The sequence below is a fragment of the Agelaius phoeniceus genome, chromosome 3, assembly GCF_051311805.1.
Source record: "Agelaius phoeniceus isolate bAgePho1 chromosome 3, bAgePho1.hap1, whole genome shotgun sequence".
Classification (NCBI taxonomy): Eukaryota; Metazoa; Chordata; class Aves; order Passeriformes; family Icteridae; genus Agelaius; species Agelaius phoeniceus.
In genome coordinates, this window is record NC_135267.1 from 88,025,389 (window position 1) to 88,042,262 (window position 16,874).

Sequence of the window (16,874 nt, forward strand, 5' to 3'; positions counted from 1 at the left end):
CCTCGCCCACCGCCGCCGCCCTCCCTAACTCGCCCCTCACGCTGCCCCGGGCCGCGCTGGGCGGCGGCGGAGCCACCCCGGGATCTGCGCCCTGTCCCCGGCACTGCAGCGCCGCGGCGCTCGTCCCCGGAGGACTCCGTTTGGGGACGGACCCGGGAAGATGGCGGAGGCGGCAGAGGCGATGGAGGCCGAGCCCGCCGAACCCGCCGCCTTCAAGCGCCCGAGCCGCCCGCTGCCCGCCGCCCCCGGGCCCGGAGAGCCGGGGCCCGGCCCGCCGGGAGCCCCCCGCGCGGTCCCCGCCGCGCCGCCCGCGCCGCGCTACGAGGAGCCGCCGTGGGGCAGCCGCCCGCCCGCCGGCTCCGGGTACGGGCTGGAGGTGCTGAAGGGCGGCGTGGTGCTGGGCTCGGTGCGGCTGGAGGACAGCAGCTGGTTCTTGGTGGGGCGGCTGCCCGGCTGCGCCGTGTCCCTGGAGCACCCGTCGGTGTCGCGGCACCACGCCGTGCTGCAGTACCGCGGCTGCTCCCCCGAGGAACCCAGCGGCGCCGATGCCGCCGGATTCTACGTGTACGACCTGGGCAGCACCCACGGCACCTTCCTCAACAAGGCGCGGCTGCCGCCCCGCACCTACTGCCGGGTGCGGGTGGGCCACGGGCTGCGCTTCGGGGGCAGCTCCCGCCTCTTCCTCCTGCAGGTGGGTCGGGGTTCGGGCTCGGGCGGCTCCGGAGCGTGTGGGGGTGCTAAAGGCTGGCCCGGGTCAGGCTCGGGAGTGTCCCCGGCTCCGTCGGGTGTCCGCCTGAGGTGTGGAGCAGAATGGAAGCAGCCCAGCGCTGCCGTGGTTGTGTGACTGCGAGAAAAGCTGTGGGTGTCTGCTGCCGGCTCTGTAGTGAGGTGTGGGGCTGCGGGCGCCGGGAGTGCAAAAGGCATTTCTCTCCAAAAGTGTGATGTATTAGGAATGTCTTTCTGACAGTATGATGCCCCAGTGAATAAAGAACTAATATTTCTTTGTGAAAAAGGGGAGTGTTTATTAATAGGCACTTGGACAGCTCTTCACGTGTTGTACGCACACTTCAGAAGCTGCTCATTCCTCAGATTCACCCGTGTAGTTCTGACATGAATTTTTGCCTTTAGCCTTTTAATTACAGTTATATGTGAGTTGGATCTCACTGCAGGTACACAATAATGCTTATTTCTCCCTGTCCTTCCTTTGAAAATGCCATTAAAACTAATATATTTTGGAGTGCACACCATAACTAATGGTCAAATAATTCCACTTTTTGAAGAGCAGTGTAATGATGGACTTATATTATTATATGTAACCTGCTGGAAACACATGTTTGGGGTTTTTAAAAAACACTCTGCTGATTTTCTGTTTTGATTTAGGGACCCAAAGAGGACCAGGAGTCTGAGTCAGAACTAACTGTGACTGAACTGAAGGCACTACGCAAGCAGCAGCAAGCAAAATTAGAAAAGACAATGTTGGGAGAGGACTCTGATGAGGAAGATGAGAAAGAGGAGAGAAATGAAAGGAGTCAGAATAGTGATCTGAGCTGCTCATGGGGCATGGGTAAGTGATGGTATGTCAGTTGGCTGATATGCAGTCTGTAAGCCTGTTTTCACTGAATATTAGGGTTACTATTCCAACTGGCTGCTAAGAGTCACAATCCAGTCAAGGTTTTTGAGTACAAATTAATCCTTTTGCTGTTAAAAAGAAGGGTAAGTGACAAACTAACATCCAGTGAGCTTGTTTTAAACATGAGGAGGTAATTTACCTATACCTATAAAAGGCCATGAAACTTAGAGCTTAATTAATGCTCTTTGGTTTGCTCCTGTGATGATGTCCACACTTTAGCCCAAGAGGTGAAATTTAACTGCTTGAGACTTCTATGCAGTATAGCTGTCTTTACATTTAAACAGAATGTCCACATATTAGAGCTAGGTAAATTATAATTAATGAGCTTTTTGCAACAAAGTCAGTTGGGTCTTTTTGAGTGTATAAGCTCATAAACCTTTGAAAGTACTGAAACTGACATTGATCTGCAAAACTGAATCATGTGTTGGAATAACTATAGCGAAAAAACTAATTTTTTTGATTGAGTGCAGGAATAATGAAGTTAAGGGAAGTAATTTTATGATGTAGCTGCTACTTCTTTCAAACTAATGAAAGTTGAAATATGCTGGTGTTCTCTTTCTCATGTTTCATGGGGTTTTTTTGGACTTTGTGTGTCTTCCAGGTGAGGATGCTGAGGAGGATGAGGTTGAAGAAAACCCTATTGCTGTTGACTTTCAGGATGTTCAAGATGCCTTTTACATGAAGGACCCTAGGAAGGCCTTGCAGGGCTTTTTTGATAGAGAAGGTAATTATTTCTTTTTTTATTAAATGTGATTTTTTTACTTAGTAAAGTGTTACTTTGTTGTTTATGTTTCAGGGGGATTTAAGGTGTCATGTGGGAGCAAAACTTTCCTGTTATACTGTGGGTAACATTTTTTGTTTCATCAGGTTTTGGTGGGGATTTGTGGTAGTTTGTTTTGGGTTTTTTTCAATAAAACTTGGCCCACCATTGTATATCTGAGTCTTAGTTACTAATTCCTAAACTGCAGTGAGCAGCTTGTATTCTGGAATATTCTTCAGCTTGTATCCTCTGGAGTGACACTCAAACTTCACCCGTGCTTTGAAGCTATGCAGAAAAATCAAAACCCCTCAATTTCCAGACTGATTGCTTTGGAGATGGCTGTAATTGTGTATAACTGTAAAATGGGAAAATCTGAAGAAGACAAAAAGCAACAATTAAGTGGCCTAAAGTTTCAGTGGTTGCTAGTGAAACTTAATATTCAGTTACTTATTGAAGTGACAAAGCAACCTTCAAGACAAACAGTATTTTTGAATTCAGATTACAAACTGTTGTTGCTTCAGCGTCATTTACTTTAATACATGCAGAGACAAGATTGGTTTTTTTCTTTGAATTACATGTTCCTGAGTAGGCCACTTAGAGATTTTTTGGTCTGAAAAAGCCTTGATTTTGAAAAAAAAAACCCAAATCAGCATAAGTAAATCAAAATCATAGTATGTAACAAGAGCTTGTTATCCCTTTTGTTTAGAAGAATGTCCCATGACATTCTTCTTTGCTGTAAAGATTATTCCTGCTTATTTCAATTTTGGGTACTACATCAATTTTCTTTTCTTGTCTAGGAGAAGAGTTAGAATATGAGTATGATGATCGTGGGCACAACAGCTGGCTATGCAGGATCAAGTATGTACATCTCCATTCCTTTGGTACATGGAAGTTGGCTGTTTTTGAATTTGCAAACAGAAGCTGAAGGAATTACTTGTTGTGGCAAGGAAGCCATCTGAATTTAGACTTAAGCCCTAATAGTGAGACAGAAGTTCAAGGATCAGTGCCTAGTTCAGTGTCTGTGCTCCTTTTTTTCCTGACAGGATTTGGTTTTCCTAGGGGATGAAAATTGAGAAAGCAAGAGTGTAGGTTCTTTCAGCTCCCCTTGTTTTGAGCAGTATGTGAAATAGAATACAAGAGTAGAAACTAGGAAACAATCTCTTTCAATTCCTAATGAGAAAGATCAAAAAACCCCAAACTTAATTCTACTGTATGCCTGATTTCAGTTCCTGTATGGTATAAGACAGTTTTTGAGGGCTTCCTGCTAGAGGCCAGATGTAATTCTTTTTTAAGACAAGAGGAGGTGAGGTGGAAATTAAGTCAACAAGTCTCAATATAGTAATGATTGTACTGCTTAAAAATCCTTTGCTTCATCATGGAAACTATTTGTTATTCATGTTGTATAGATACAAGATACCTGTACTTAAAATGATTCAGGCATTGACATTTATTTTTTTTAACTTCCTGTATTTCCAATGGAATAAATAGAGGAAAAATTATTGTTTGGACCAGTGAAATACAAATTGACTTGCATGATTAGGAAATCATGCTTGTATTTTAATTGGTTCTGTATGAAATGAAAATTGGAAAAAATTAACACAAAAAAAAGATAAAAATTAAATGGCAATGCCATTGTAAAATATCTGAGTAGCATCCCTGAAAAGCTGTTTGTATCTGAGCTGTTCTCTGATCCTTCAAACTGAACAGGTTGCCTGTGGATGATGCATCAGGGAAGCAGCTGGTGGCAGAGGTTCTCCATTCAGGAAAAAAGAAGGAAGCAATGATACAATGTGCACTGGAAGCTTGCAGGTTGCTGGATGCTCGAGGAGTACTGAGGCAGGAAGCAGGTGAATAACTGTGATCATTCTAAATGCCCTAAATTAGGGATTTGAGATTGCTATCTTGAATTTGCTTTATTGCTGAGTGATATGCAAATCATTTTGTTTCTTGCCTTCTCCTGTGCCTTTCTCAGTGTCCCGAAAAAGGAAATCAAAGAACTGGGAAGATGAGGATTTCTATGACAGTGATGATGACACCTTCCTCGATCGAACTGGTGCTGTGGAAAAGAAACGACTGAACAGAATGAAGAAAGCTGGTAAAATAGAAGAAAAACCAGAGACTTATGACTCCCTGGTAAGAACAATTGTTATGACATGTCAGGGTTACTCTCCCATGCCTGTATTATATTATGACAAGCAAGAAATCTTAGTGGCTTATCGCAGTGGATGAAGGAAATGCCAGAACAGGATACTTTTAAATTAGTTCTAAATAATTGGAAAATAATTCCAAGCTTCTAAGCCCACAGGAAACATCCCAAAGAAATATCTCATTCTCTTTCAAAGAATAAGAATCCTGGATTGACAGGCATATGACAAACAATAAGTCCTACAAAGACAGTAGGTTGTGAGGGATAGGAAGGGTTGATGGTGTAACACTGCTGCAGAAGAATTATGCATACTGTCATGTTTCAGAAATGGTCTAAATAATTTTCCATGTCAAAAAATGAGTAAGTTGTTTACGAAGAATCTAGACTTCTAATTTTTTTCAGCCCAGGAAGTCCTGGTCAAAGCTCAGAAGTAGAAAAGTGGAAGTAATGTGATAGGATACTTGAGTAACTGTTAAAATGAGATTTTGACAAGGTAAAGTCTTCTAAGCATGTTGTTCTCTCATAGATCACAAAGTTAAAAGAAGCAGAAAATGAGCTTTCTGAGATAACAGAGAAGCTGAAGGTTTCAGGGAAAGGTAAGGCATGAAGTTTATTTGATCACAGTGCTTTCCATAAAGAATAATACAGAGCCAAAAATTATCTTAGAGATTTCTCTTTTCAAAGGTTGGGTTTTGGTTTTTGTTTTCAGTGTTCACTTTTCACAAAGGGATAGGAAGGTTTGCAGGTCACTGAGTTAGCTTGAGAGAATTCTTACAGTCTTCATCCAATAGTTGATGTACTTTATTTATAGTCACTTGCTAATGAGTGCAGCTTTTTCCAAAGCAAGCAGCATCTAAGTTCAAGTAAGGTGGCAAGTGTACAAGCTCCTGGAGTTCTGAAAGGGTGAATATTATTATGGTTTATCTGCCCATATTGCTGAAAGTGACCCAATTTGAGGAACACTGTTTTTTCCACTCCCTTAAAAAACATTTATAAGGGAGGAGGAAAGAACTCACAGAAAAGGTAATATATTTTATTTCACTTGTTATAAACACGCTATATAATGGAAAGGTGGGAAGCAAGAAATGTGGAGACAAAACAGTTGACACTTAACCCATATGTTCAGTGAACATGCCAGTAGAGGAGAGTGCCATTCAGGCTCTAGGATTATGCCTTTGTTTCTAAAGGCAGAGCCTTTCCAGACCAGTGATGGTATCTGTTATTGAGTTATGTTTAAAAGCTGCATTTGTACCAATGGCTGCATTTGCTTTCTGTTACTGATGATGTCTCATGGAGTAAAAGGAAGGCAGGAAGGAAATGTGTTTATGCTGGTTGTTCACACAAAAGCCTTGCTAACAGAGTAGGCATTAATAAAGGCTGCACCATGAGTTTGTCAGAAGTTTCTCTCCAGGAAGCCTAGCTGCAGTGTGACAGCTGGGCTATCTTCTGTGTGTTACACGGCTGTGTTTCTTTCTAGTTATTCAGAAAAAAAGTTATTCTAGTTATCCACACCAAAACTCATTTATATCAATATCTTTGTTGGTGATTTATTATACCAGATCCCTGTTCAAAGAGCAGTACCATTCCACCAAGCATACAAACTGATGTTCTCTGTGTTTGAAAGAATTGTTTTCAGCCTTATACTTCTGATAAGCAATTAGCAATTGACCAACAAAATAAACTAATGTTTTGATTGTCTGAGGGGTGTAATTCCAAGCTTTCATATCTTCAGATACCTTTGTTTCTACTGATACTGTTTCTCAACAAGACTGCTGAATTACATTGTAGTAGAGACTGGGTGAAGGGAGAGTCAGTTCATTTTTATACTTTTACTAACACCATATAATGCTGTAGGCCCCTTCCCTACCAAAACTTGGTTATGCAATCCCAATACATATGTTTTTGTAAGTTGCAGGTGGTTACACAGCTAGTTTAGAGCCTTAGAAAAAAGTGCAGTCTTGGCAGTTACTGAAGCACAGAATCATTCAGTATTGGATGGGAATTCCCAGAACTAGGCCAGGGTGAAACAAACATATCAAATATTGCATCAATCAGCTGGTTTGTTTGGGTGTTCTCTAGATCCTTTGGTTTTCTCTTATTTGAATGCTTTAGGTTAATCACAGAAGTTGAGAAGGCCAGGAGCAGGGTTATTGACCAGGGAACATTTGTAGCAATGTCATGACCTGTCCAGCAAAGCTCCTGCATTACATCCAGTTCTGAAACCTCAATGCGCTTGTGTTTGCTCTAAATGATTATTTGGAGCCTAAAGACAAGAGTGTAGAGACACCAGTGAGTGAATGACAGGCTAAATTGCTGCACCTCTTACCAAGCACTTGGAGAAATTAAGTAGTTGTCTAAAAAAGTCTCAGTAGAAATTCACAAATTGTTCCCTGGGGTTCTTCAGAACTAATTACTGGTGGACTAACTTGGTATCACTCATTCACTGGTGCTGCTGAATGCAGATCAAATATGTGGAGCTCTTCAGTCTCATCTTTGGTTGCCTGTTCAGGAAAAATATCAATAAGTTGATGGTGCAGTAAATAGCCCTGTAGCTTTTTCTCACTGGGATATAAAGTATAATAGACGTGATTGATTCACCTCCTAGTAATGTCAGATTTTAATTCAATAGTGTAGAAAACTGCTGTGACAGATAAGGAATGCTAACTGTAACCCTGCAAGCTGAGCTGGCTGGTATTAGGCACTGTTGGTGGAATTGAGCAGAGAATCCAATTTGCAAGAAGAGGTGATCCAACTCCCTGAGCATCGCTCTCTGACTGAAGCACTTACACCACTCTGCAGTGCAGCATTGAGCTCTGGATTTAATTGTGGAGCTTTAATTGTTCTGAAGAATGTGACTACTCACTAAACCACATCTTTGTAATTTGATGTTTAAATCAAATTATCATTCTGCTCAGCTCCTGCCTGCAAGGAGGTTTAGACATTGTTAACAATACCTTCTCATTGTTGGTTTTTATTGTGGTTCATATAAATAGTTGTGATGAAAAGAAAGAGTATTTCTATAAGAATTTCTTTTATGACATGTTTTGTCATAATTTATGCTTGCATGGAGGTGGATAACTGTTTCTTATCTTTTGAAGCCTATTAATTCTGTATATCTTTGAACAGTTACTGCTGTGGCTTTCGTGTATTTTCAAATGGTAAACTGTTTTGTTTTACATCAGAAATATCCTTTTCAATTGAATCCATTTATAAGCATGAGTCTTATTAGACTTTCCTCTAATTATTTAAGTCTTGTAAAACTGCTCAAATGTGTACTCTTTAGAATAACTTGGTCTGGTTTATTTTTATGCATTTATAATTTCAAGTGCTACTTAATTAGCTCAAGCTGAACTGAAAATAGCTCATTGATCAAATAATTACACTTGTGCATATATACAAAAACACTTAGAAGGCAGAAAATACATATTGGATTTGCCACTTTTCATTGAATATTAAAAGGCAGAAAACTATCTGTCAAAAGACTTGTTAAAATTCTGGCAAGAACATTTTTCTTTCTTTGTCTGCAGGTTATTTTTGAATACCATATAACAACTTCTGAAATACTTTTCAAGCCACAGAAAGGCATTTTTCTGGATCTTTTTGTTTGGTTATTTTAAATCCAGGTATTAGAAGAGTATTTATTATTCTTACTCATTAGAAATTCAGTTTTAGCTCCTGAGTTTTATTTTAATTAGTCAACTATGCATAATATTGTTAATATTTTGAAATTAGGTGGAGTAGAAAGACTGTCATTACTCTTTTTCAAGTTCAAAGCAGTTTTCTTGCAGAAAATCTAGTCAAAATAATGGTACATTCTGTGTGATTTGCCTAATGCATGAAATTTGGTTTGTATGCACTCTTTCAGGAGTACAAGGCAGCATTGATTGATTTTGAACTTTACAAAAGTTATGACATAAACATTCCAGGAACGTCAAAATCTGATTCCCTATGCAGTGGTGTAGATTTTCGTGTGGCTGGGATTAGTTTCGTTTGTGACTACAAAAAAATCCCTAAGCCACTTTTTTAGGGAGAGCAGATATAGAAGTGAGATGAGCAACCAGGAATAGCACTCACAAAGAACCATTCCATTTTAAGAGAGGCTTTTTTAGGTAAGTGAATTAAAGTTTACTTTCAGGCTTTTGTTAGGAGAAATGCTTTCATCTCTCCAGGCCTAACAACCTCCATTATTTCACAATTCAACAGAATCTTACAGAGAGGATAGTTGTTCCCATGTATCTTATTCTCTAAAGGCAAGACCTGATGATTACAGTTAGCTCCCCACCATAACATTATACATCTTCCCTTTATCTTGCCTAGTCCAGTCCCATCCAGCAGCTCAGGATTCTTTGGATGAGTTCATGACTGAAATGAAATCAGGATGCACACTGGACAGCGTGGCACGCAAGAAGCTTCACCTGCGGTCGTTTGAACTGAAGAAAGAGCAGCAGAGACTGAAAGGGTTGATAAAGCTTGTCAAGCCTACAGAGCTGCCTGAGCTGAAGCCCCAGTAAGTCTTGGTGAAAACATAAACAGTTACTTTTCCCTTTATTCTTATCCATGAGCAGTTGTGCAAGCCCAGTAAATAGGCAGCTTTCCAATCACAAAAGCAGGATAGCCTTCCAAACTATCTGGCTCAGCTCTTGAGGGAGCTGCTGTGCCTCTGGGCTACTGCAGCATCTCTGGCTGAGGGAAGTGCACAGCACTGGAGTGAGACCAGCCCAGGCTGGCAGGATGACAGGGGTGAGGGACTGGAAGCAGACTGTTAGCTTCTTTAACTTTTTTCCCATGTGCATCCAAAAGGAACTGCAGAATTTTACAGATACTATGTACAACATGAAACCCGCTTTCACTCTGTGAAATGTATTTGGAAGTCAAATGTAGTGGCTGTTCAGCTACTGCCTAGCAGCACCACTGCAGTTTGAGAGGGTGTGTACTGGGTTCATTCACTAGTGGCAGCTGGATTAGAGGTTAATTACCTAATTCATTTAAATTAAGGTTTGGCCTCCAAGTGTGTTTTTATGTATAAATATGTATGTATGTATGCAGTTGAATTCAAGGGAGTCTATGTGATACAGAGGGTTTTTCCCTTGTTTATTTATTTTTTGCTTCCTATTGTGGCATGTGTCTGAATTCCACAACATATATATGTAGGATGGAGGAGTCATCATCTCCTGCAGCATCCTCCTTGGATGCTGCAAGTAGGAGAAGAATAAAAGGATTTTTATATATTCACTTCTCATAGGCAGACCTTTTTTTATTATTTGTATAGATAAGATTTGTTTGATACTTTGTATACTGTTTCCCTTTCTGTCTAATTTTTATTAGGAGTGGGAGTTACAGTCTGAATGCAGAGAACAAGCCTAAAAAGATGAACCTGCCTCTCTTTGGTGCAATGAAAGGGGGGAGCAAATTCAAACTGAAAACTGGAAGCCTAGGGGTAAGTTGGACTTGTAGGTGTTGCAGGGCAGTGGCTGTTTGTGGCACCACCTTCTCAGGCTGTGGGGGCTGTAGGTGGCAGCTGTGTCTCCTAACATGCATGGAAACAGCATGGAGGTGCAGCCTGTGGCAGTGGAAGGTGCATGGGCAACGAGCAGGGGCTGTTGGATGGTGTTTGCTGCCAGCAGTTGCCATTCCATATCTTTGTACAGCCAGTTTCCTGGGGCACAGCTGTGGTCAAAAGGCAGTGGATCAAGAGAGGCAGTCTGGGGACATAAGGCTGAAGCAGTGCTCTGCCTCAGCAGCCAGTCCTTTTCTTGTTTTTCTGCATCTTCATAGCCAAGATCATATCCATGACTGATGCAGTTTCCAGTGTCCCTCTTACGAAAAGACTGCACTCCATGTTTATGGACTGGACATGATTTTTCATCTTCCATCTCTACTAATAACTTTTCCTTAAACCCAAACTATTTGTCATCCTGAGAGTGTCCTTACCAGCTGTCTCTGACAGTGCTGTGTGTGCTTTCTCTTGTAATGAGTGTCTGTGACATCTCCCTCTGTCTTGGCACTGATGCCCAAGTCTGTGTCTTGCAGAAATTGCCTGTTAAGCGTCCAGACATCCCTGAAAGCTTGTTAAAAACAAAAGATGATGGACCAGAAGAGGAGGAGGAGGAGGAAGAAATGGAAGAGCAGCAAGAAGCAGATGCAGTAAACAGCAGAGTGTCAGACCTGGAAATGAAGATGACTATAGAGAAAGAAACAGGGAAAGAAACTCATGCTCCTGATGGCTCTCCTTGCAGTAACAAAAATCTAGAATCCCATCAGGATGGTAAACCATTGTTTCTGATTTTTCTAGTAATGAAGATGAGTCTGTTACTGCTGAACTTTTAAGAGCTATGTGAATCAAATGTTTGAGTCACAGGTTCTCCAGCCTATTTATTTTCCATAGTTTATTTGCCATGAGTCCAGAGTCCTTGTGGCAGCAGCTGAGGTTCACATGGTTCTGGGTGAATCTCTGCTTGGCAGTCAGTTTTTCATGCTTTTTGGTGAAATAGAACAAATCTCCTGGAAGTAAGGAAGTCCTATTTTGAAACACCTTTTCCATTAAATTGATTGTCCAAATGAAAACAACTGCAATGTTTTGTTGGCAGTAAAAGTGGCATAATAAGAAAACAAATGTCTGCAAAACTTCAGACCCATTTGTAGGGAGGAAAAACAATTTCAAAAGTGGTAATGGAAAGGTGCAAAGACACCTTTGAGGTGTCTCCAATCTCTCCTTTCCTGTATCAGCCTGATGCATTTGAAAACTCAGTAATGATGTTTCTCAGTGAACAGTATGTTTGATAACAGAAAGCTAATTCTAGCTTTTTGGCTTAATGCTGGACATGTTGCTGCAGAGAAGTGTTTTAACAGATCACAGAATTTTCTTTATTGTATTGCAATGGACTTGGTGGATGAAATAATTTGGAAGACTTTTGAGAGAAGAGGTTTTTCCTGAGACAAATGTAGCAAAGAGTTTTGTGCTTGGTCTCAGGGATGCACTCTGCTCATCAGAGTTAGTGAAGTGCCACTAAGCTCTTCCTTTCTTGTGTTACAGGGGTTGATTCTCTGCCTGAGCCAAAGGTACTGAGGAATGAATCTCAGATGGGACCCTCACAAGAGAAATCCCAAGGTGAACAGTACAGTACAGACTATTTTGTAATAGCATGTGGGTGTAGAAACTAACTAAAGGACTTAGTATCTTACGTGGGTCAAAGGAAACTGAGCCTAATCTAGAGCCTAAAGAATCCAGAATTGAAATGAAAATTTGTGTTTTGCTTGGGAAGTGGTAAGGGTGTAGTAAAGACTGGGCACTATGTTACAGCTGTCCTTGCTTTTCATAGTCATTAATTGTTTAGAGTTTTTTTGTTCCAAAAAATCAGCATGAGAAGAATAATTCATTTAGGAGACTATGATGATGCTTTTTCCTCTGTTATTCTTTTGCACTAGCTCTTAATGCTACAGAAGGGACAAAGCTTTCTTTTATAAAGTAACAAGTGCTACATAACATTAGGTAATAATCTGCTGGTGACCTAGATGATGCCTCTGCATGTATGCACAAAAAATCAGATCTTCAAAATAAAGAATGTTGGGTGTACATGGAGGAGATTTTTATGACCTTTCTATTTATTTTGTAACTCAGACTCCTTAGAATCTGTCCTCATCATCTTACCCATAGAGAGCCATGAGAGTATCAGTATTTCAAATACTAAGTGGCAGAAAACCAAGGAATTCTTTTCACCCATCAACTCTAAAGTTTGGTGTTTGTTTGTTTTTTTAAAAAGCAAATTGGTCCTGCACATTTCCTGCTCCTTCCCTTCTAAATCAATCACTGCAGTGATGACAGAGTGTCTTTCAGAAAATAAGCATCTGCCATTAACTAAAGTTAATATTACAGAATCACTATAGAGGATCTTGCTAAACTACATTCAGTTGCATGACTGACAGTGTATTTAACCTAAGTTAAATCTAGGAAAAACAATAAGATGTTCAGCAGTATTATCCTCAAGTAATTGTGGTGCAGTGAGATATCATGGATTTCCTTATGGATGTATAAATTTTTATGTGAACTTCCTATAAGTTTATATCATAGAATTGGTCATTTGTGCTGTGTCATGAAACAATTCTGCTTTCTTTCCAGCACCCAAGGTAGTAAATAAGGAACCTGAAGAGACATCTGAGAGAGTTAAGAAAATCAATAGCTCAAGCAAGGTCAGTTACAACACCATGACTCCTGCAGCTTAAGAGGAAGGCATTTCTAGGCTCTTTTGTAGTGAATTAGTAACAAGTTGATGGAGTCTAACTTGGTGATTAGCAGTGCTTCTCTGCTAAGACCCAAATGTAGAACTATACACTGCCATTGAACACAGACTTTGGGGTCTCCAATGAAAAGGTAAAACACAGCATTTCAGGCATGCTAGAGGCCCTCTGTTCAATCACAAAAGTTATTTTTTTCACCTTTTCATTTGGCAGTTACTGGTTGCTGCTTTTTCTGTATCACAAGTGTTGTAGAACATAGGTGCTCTCCAGGCTTTGGAATGTCAATGCAGAGCTTTCCTTGGAGAGCAGCCAGGGAAATACATATTGGCTGACACAGAACACTGTACTCAAGCTGCAGTTAGTCTGTGTCAAACCTCATCCTTCTCTGGAAGATGTGAAAGAGATGAGTTTGAAAGATTAATGTCTTTTGCAACCAAGTTAGCACTAAATTTGAGTGGCTGTACCAGACACTGTTTCTCCTGTGCATAAAGTTTGTATTAAAATGTAAATTATGTGAGCTTTGCACATTTTGGGACTCAGTCAATTGTTGCCTTCCTGAAGCTGGGAAGGATCTTCTCTGACAGCCTAATGATTATTGTGAGGATCTTCCCTTCAGAGGGCATCCCACACCCTTCTGCTGACTGCCCTCAGAGGAGATTACTGACCTTGGTAGACCATGAATTCTCACCACTGGGACAGTTTCTTTGTGGGGACCATCAAATTTTAGCCCTGCAGCACATACTGAACCTCAGATCCCTGCATCCTGTGTGTGCTGACTGCTGCTTTGTTAGTCCTGGCCGAGGACCCAGGGATTGGGTAGGCACAGTCCTCAGAACTGTCTTTTGTTGCTGGCCTTGCTAAAGATGCTGAAATCAAGAGTTTATTTATACTGGTGAAGCCCAAGTTTTACCACTGTTATGAACATGGGAGGACAAGGCAGTTTTTCATGCTGAGGCAGTCAAGTCAGCACCTCTCATCAGCAGAGAGTTTGCTGTAACACTGAGCATTCTCCAAATGCCAGATGGCTTAGGTGTATTCTTTCTCCCATCACAAATCACTTTTTCCACATGCTGTCTCTGCCTTTGGGCTCAGATCTTGCATGGAAAGTATCAAGTCAGTTGGGTTTTTTGTGGGGTTTTTTTGTTTTGTTTTGTTTTCTTTGGGTTTTTTGGGTTTTTTTGTAATATTTCAATAACTTTGAATCATGTAAAACTGGAAAAACAATTTTCAAGTGATTGTTCACAAGCCATATTTAAAATCTGTATAGCTCTGCAGTCTAATGTTTTGGAAAACATTAGTCTTCTGGAAAAAGCTGTTTTAGATGTTATTGAGGGAATGAAAATTTGTTTCAACTCATAACTTTAGACTGTAATGATGGTACAGAGTAATGCAAATCAGTGCTGAGTAACTTGGCATTATTTTGAGCTCTTAAGTCTTGCACTCTACAGTTGTATGATTTTTTTTACCTGCAGTTGTTGGAAACAGAAATTGTTGAGAAAATGATGCTGATGTGGCAAAATCTAAAAATCTAGTGACAAAAAGATACTGCTGTGTCAACAACTGCATTGCAAGTGACCTGTTGGGGTTTGATTTAACATTTCAAGATGCCAGTGAGACCTGAAAACAATGAGTGTTCTTTTCTTTTTGAAAACTAAGTTACCCTGATATAATACCTGAGCTTTTATAAGCTCCACTTTGAAAATCACCTGAAACCCAAAGTTTTCAGTGGTATTGTGCATTGAAATCAGTAAGGCACCTATTGAACATCCTGCTCTAAAGCTTTCCCTGCATAAAGACATCCTATGCCAAATGACATCACTAAACATTAGGCTTAAACTGTCCAGAAGGGGACAGGTTCTGTTTTGAGGGGGAAATTGGACTGGATGACTCCAGTGGACCCCTCTAAACAGCATTTTTATAGTCTGTGACTGTAATGGAAATGAACTGGATCTATTTGAGGGTTTGATTTTTTTTTTCTGTATTACTGTTTTCATCCCTGACTCTTGTGGAAATAACCCTCACCTCTGATTATTTGTCTCTGAATTAGTGAGGGATTTAGTGGTTGTGACACACTAGTGGAGGGATACAGCACCTTAAAAAATCTTTGCTCTCTTTGCAGGTCCAACAACCTTTTTTTTCCTCACAGTACCCAGATGATGACCCAGACTACTGCGTATGGATTCCTCCTGCAGGTATCAACCATTTCCTTACTGGTTTTAGTCTCATAACTCAGGAATCTTCCTAATAAATCATCAGGACGTCCTTTTAAGTCCTTGGAAAAAAGCTAATCCAGGAATACTTCACCCAGAACCTGATGTTTTGTGGCAGGCTATGCCCCATGTTTGTTGTATGGCCATGCAAGTCTTGCAGTGAGGTACAGACCATATCTGTAGTAGCCTCATGGCAATGGAGAGACACACCTGAAGTTGTTTTTCAGTTTTGTAACACCTGAGAGAGCCAACTGCATTCACACATGGTTGTATGATGACCTAGTTGAAAGACCAGCTCAAACCTTTCTTAGGGATAAATGCTCCAGCAATGTCAGAATTGTCAGTTTTCACAGAAGTCTGTGAAATCCAAAAATGCTTCTTTGCAGTTTTTTTCAAAATTCATTGGAATACAAACACTGAGTCAGATCTTTTGGAGAAAAGTATTGATAATGCTTTGGTGAAGGCCCTCATCCAACATATGTTAAACTTGAATATTTTTTATCTTTAGTTCCAGGGTGTTTTTAGCTAGGTGAAGTTATTTTTAAACAGGGTAATGAATGTTCAGTTCCTCTAAAATAGAAAACTCATTTTGGTGCATTGAGGTTTTCAGAGTAAGTTCTAAACTTGGCCTTCACTTGATAGATTTATTACTATAATTTTTGTAAGGCTGTTGCAAGGTTATAGAAATAAGAATAAATTTCACTGAAGAAAACTGTAATCTGGTGAATCATCCTTCAGTGAAAAGACTGCACATTTCTGACATATGAATCCACAGGAACAGAATCCTGGATGCAGTAACTCCAAAGTCTGATCTGGGATAGTTAAGCAAGCTGTGTCCATAAGAGGGAGCTCTGTTTTTTGGCTCTGCCTGACAATAAATAGTCAAACTTTCCTTCTAAGCTGGCTTTATGAGGACTCCAGAAAAAAAACCCAAACAAAACAGCCACACAAACAGAAATACCTGATGTAAACTTAACACTGTTAGTAAAATTGAAGTGAATTCTAAGTGTAAATCAAAAGACACATTGCAGTATGCAGTCTAACTTTTTATCCTCTGTGCTCGTATGGCTGGTGCTACCTAGGGACTCTTTCATACAGGGATACACATTTCTCTTTGGTGAGGGATAAAAGGAATAATGCAACTCTTCCTCTTCTTTTTTGTCCATTAGGTCAAAGTGGTGATGGCAAGACTCATCTCAATGAAAAATATGGCTACTAAGCTTCCAGTGCCCCAGAGTTCATCTGAGGCTTGAAGGACTGCTCTGTTTTGGACTCTTTCACTACACATTAAGTGACAGATAAGAGACTTGGATTTTCAGATGCTGTTTAAATTCAAGGGCATCAGCAGCTGCTCTGGCTCTTAGCTCTCCCTGTGTGTCCTCTGTTTGTCGTCCAGATACTTTTTTAAAGTAAAAGCCCACACATTCTTCTGCCTCTTCTTTCACTTTTAGCCTTGTTTGTTTTGTTTTGGTTTTTTTTTTTAATTTGGCTTGAAACTGTAAGCTCATTTTTCCTTTTGTAAATAGAAGTAGACAAAAATATTAAAGGAATACACCTCTATACTTACAGGCTTGATAAAATTTATTCATATTGGGTTTATGCATTTAAAATAAGAAACACTACTGATTTTTTTCTGTGGCTGCTGTTTGAAAATACTGTCATGGTAATCACAACCTAAAACTTGAGGGTTCATATTTTTTTTTCCTTTTTTATGGAAAAAAGAACAACTTTCATTTTGAAAAGCAAATTGTTTTCATGTCTCCCTCGTGCAGTTGTTGGAATACCTGGTATGGAGTGGACAGGAAATAGTGAGTGAACAGTATTGTAAAGGTCCAGAAATGCCAAAGAACTGAAGAGGCTGGCACTGCTTGGCACAGGGAAACAAATGAAGAA

At 40.3% G+C, this 16,874-nt stretch overlaps 1 protein-coding gene across 1 annotated transcript; it reads left to right on the top strand.

Moving 5' to 3' along the window:
• Positions 1–20: 20 nt before the first annotated feature.
• SLC4A1AP (solute carrier family 4 member 1 adaptor protein) lies at positions 21–16,543 on the top strand. Its single transcript, XM_054630668.2, has 14 exons — positions 21–691; positions 1,381–1,564; positions 2,232–2,354; positions 3,188–3,248; positions 4,098–4,237; positions 4,363–4,523; positions 5,063–5,132; positions 8,854–9,043; positions 9,862–9,973; positions 10,567–10,801; positions 11,570–11,644; positions 12,653–12,723; positions 14,891–14,963; positions 16,151–16,543. Exons 1-14 carry the CDS (start codon positions 161–163, stop codon positions 16,198–16,200), a joined length of 2,076 nt encoding a protein of 691 aa, XP_054486643.2. The 5' UTR covers positions 21–160; the 3' UTR covers positions 16,201–16,543.
• The last annotated feature ends 331 nt before the right edge of the window (positions 16,544–16,874 follow it).

Excerpts from the sequence above, each read along its gene's own strand:
- SLC4A1AP (XM_054630668.2), top strand. The coding sequence starts at position 161 with ATGGCGGAGGCGGCAGAGGCGATGGAGGCCGAGCCCGCCGAACCCGCC. Across the intron at positions 3,249-4,097 it reads AGCTGGCTATGCAGGATCAA|GTTGCCTGTGGATGATGCAT; the intron begins GTATGTACATCT and ends CAAACTGAACAG. Across the intron at positions 12,724-14,890 it reads AAATCAATAGCTCAAGCAAG|GTCCAACAACCTTTTTTTTC; the intron begins GTCAGTTACAAC and ends CTCTCTTTGCAG.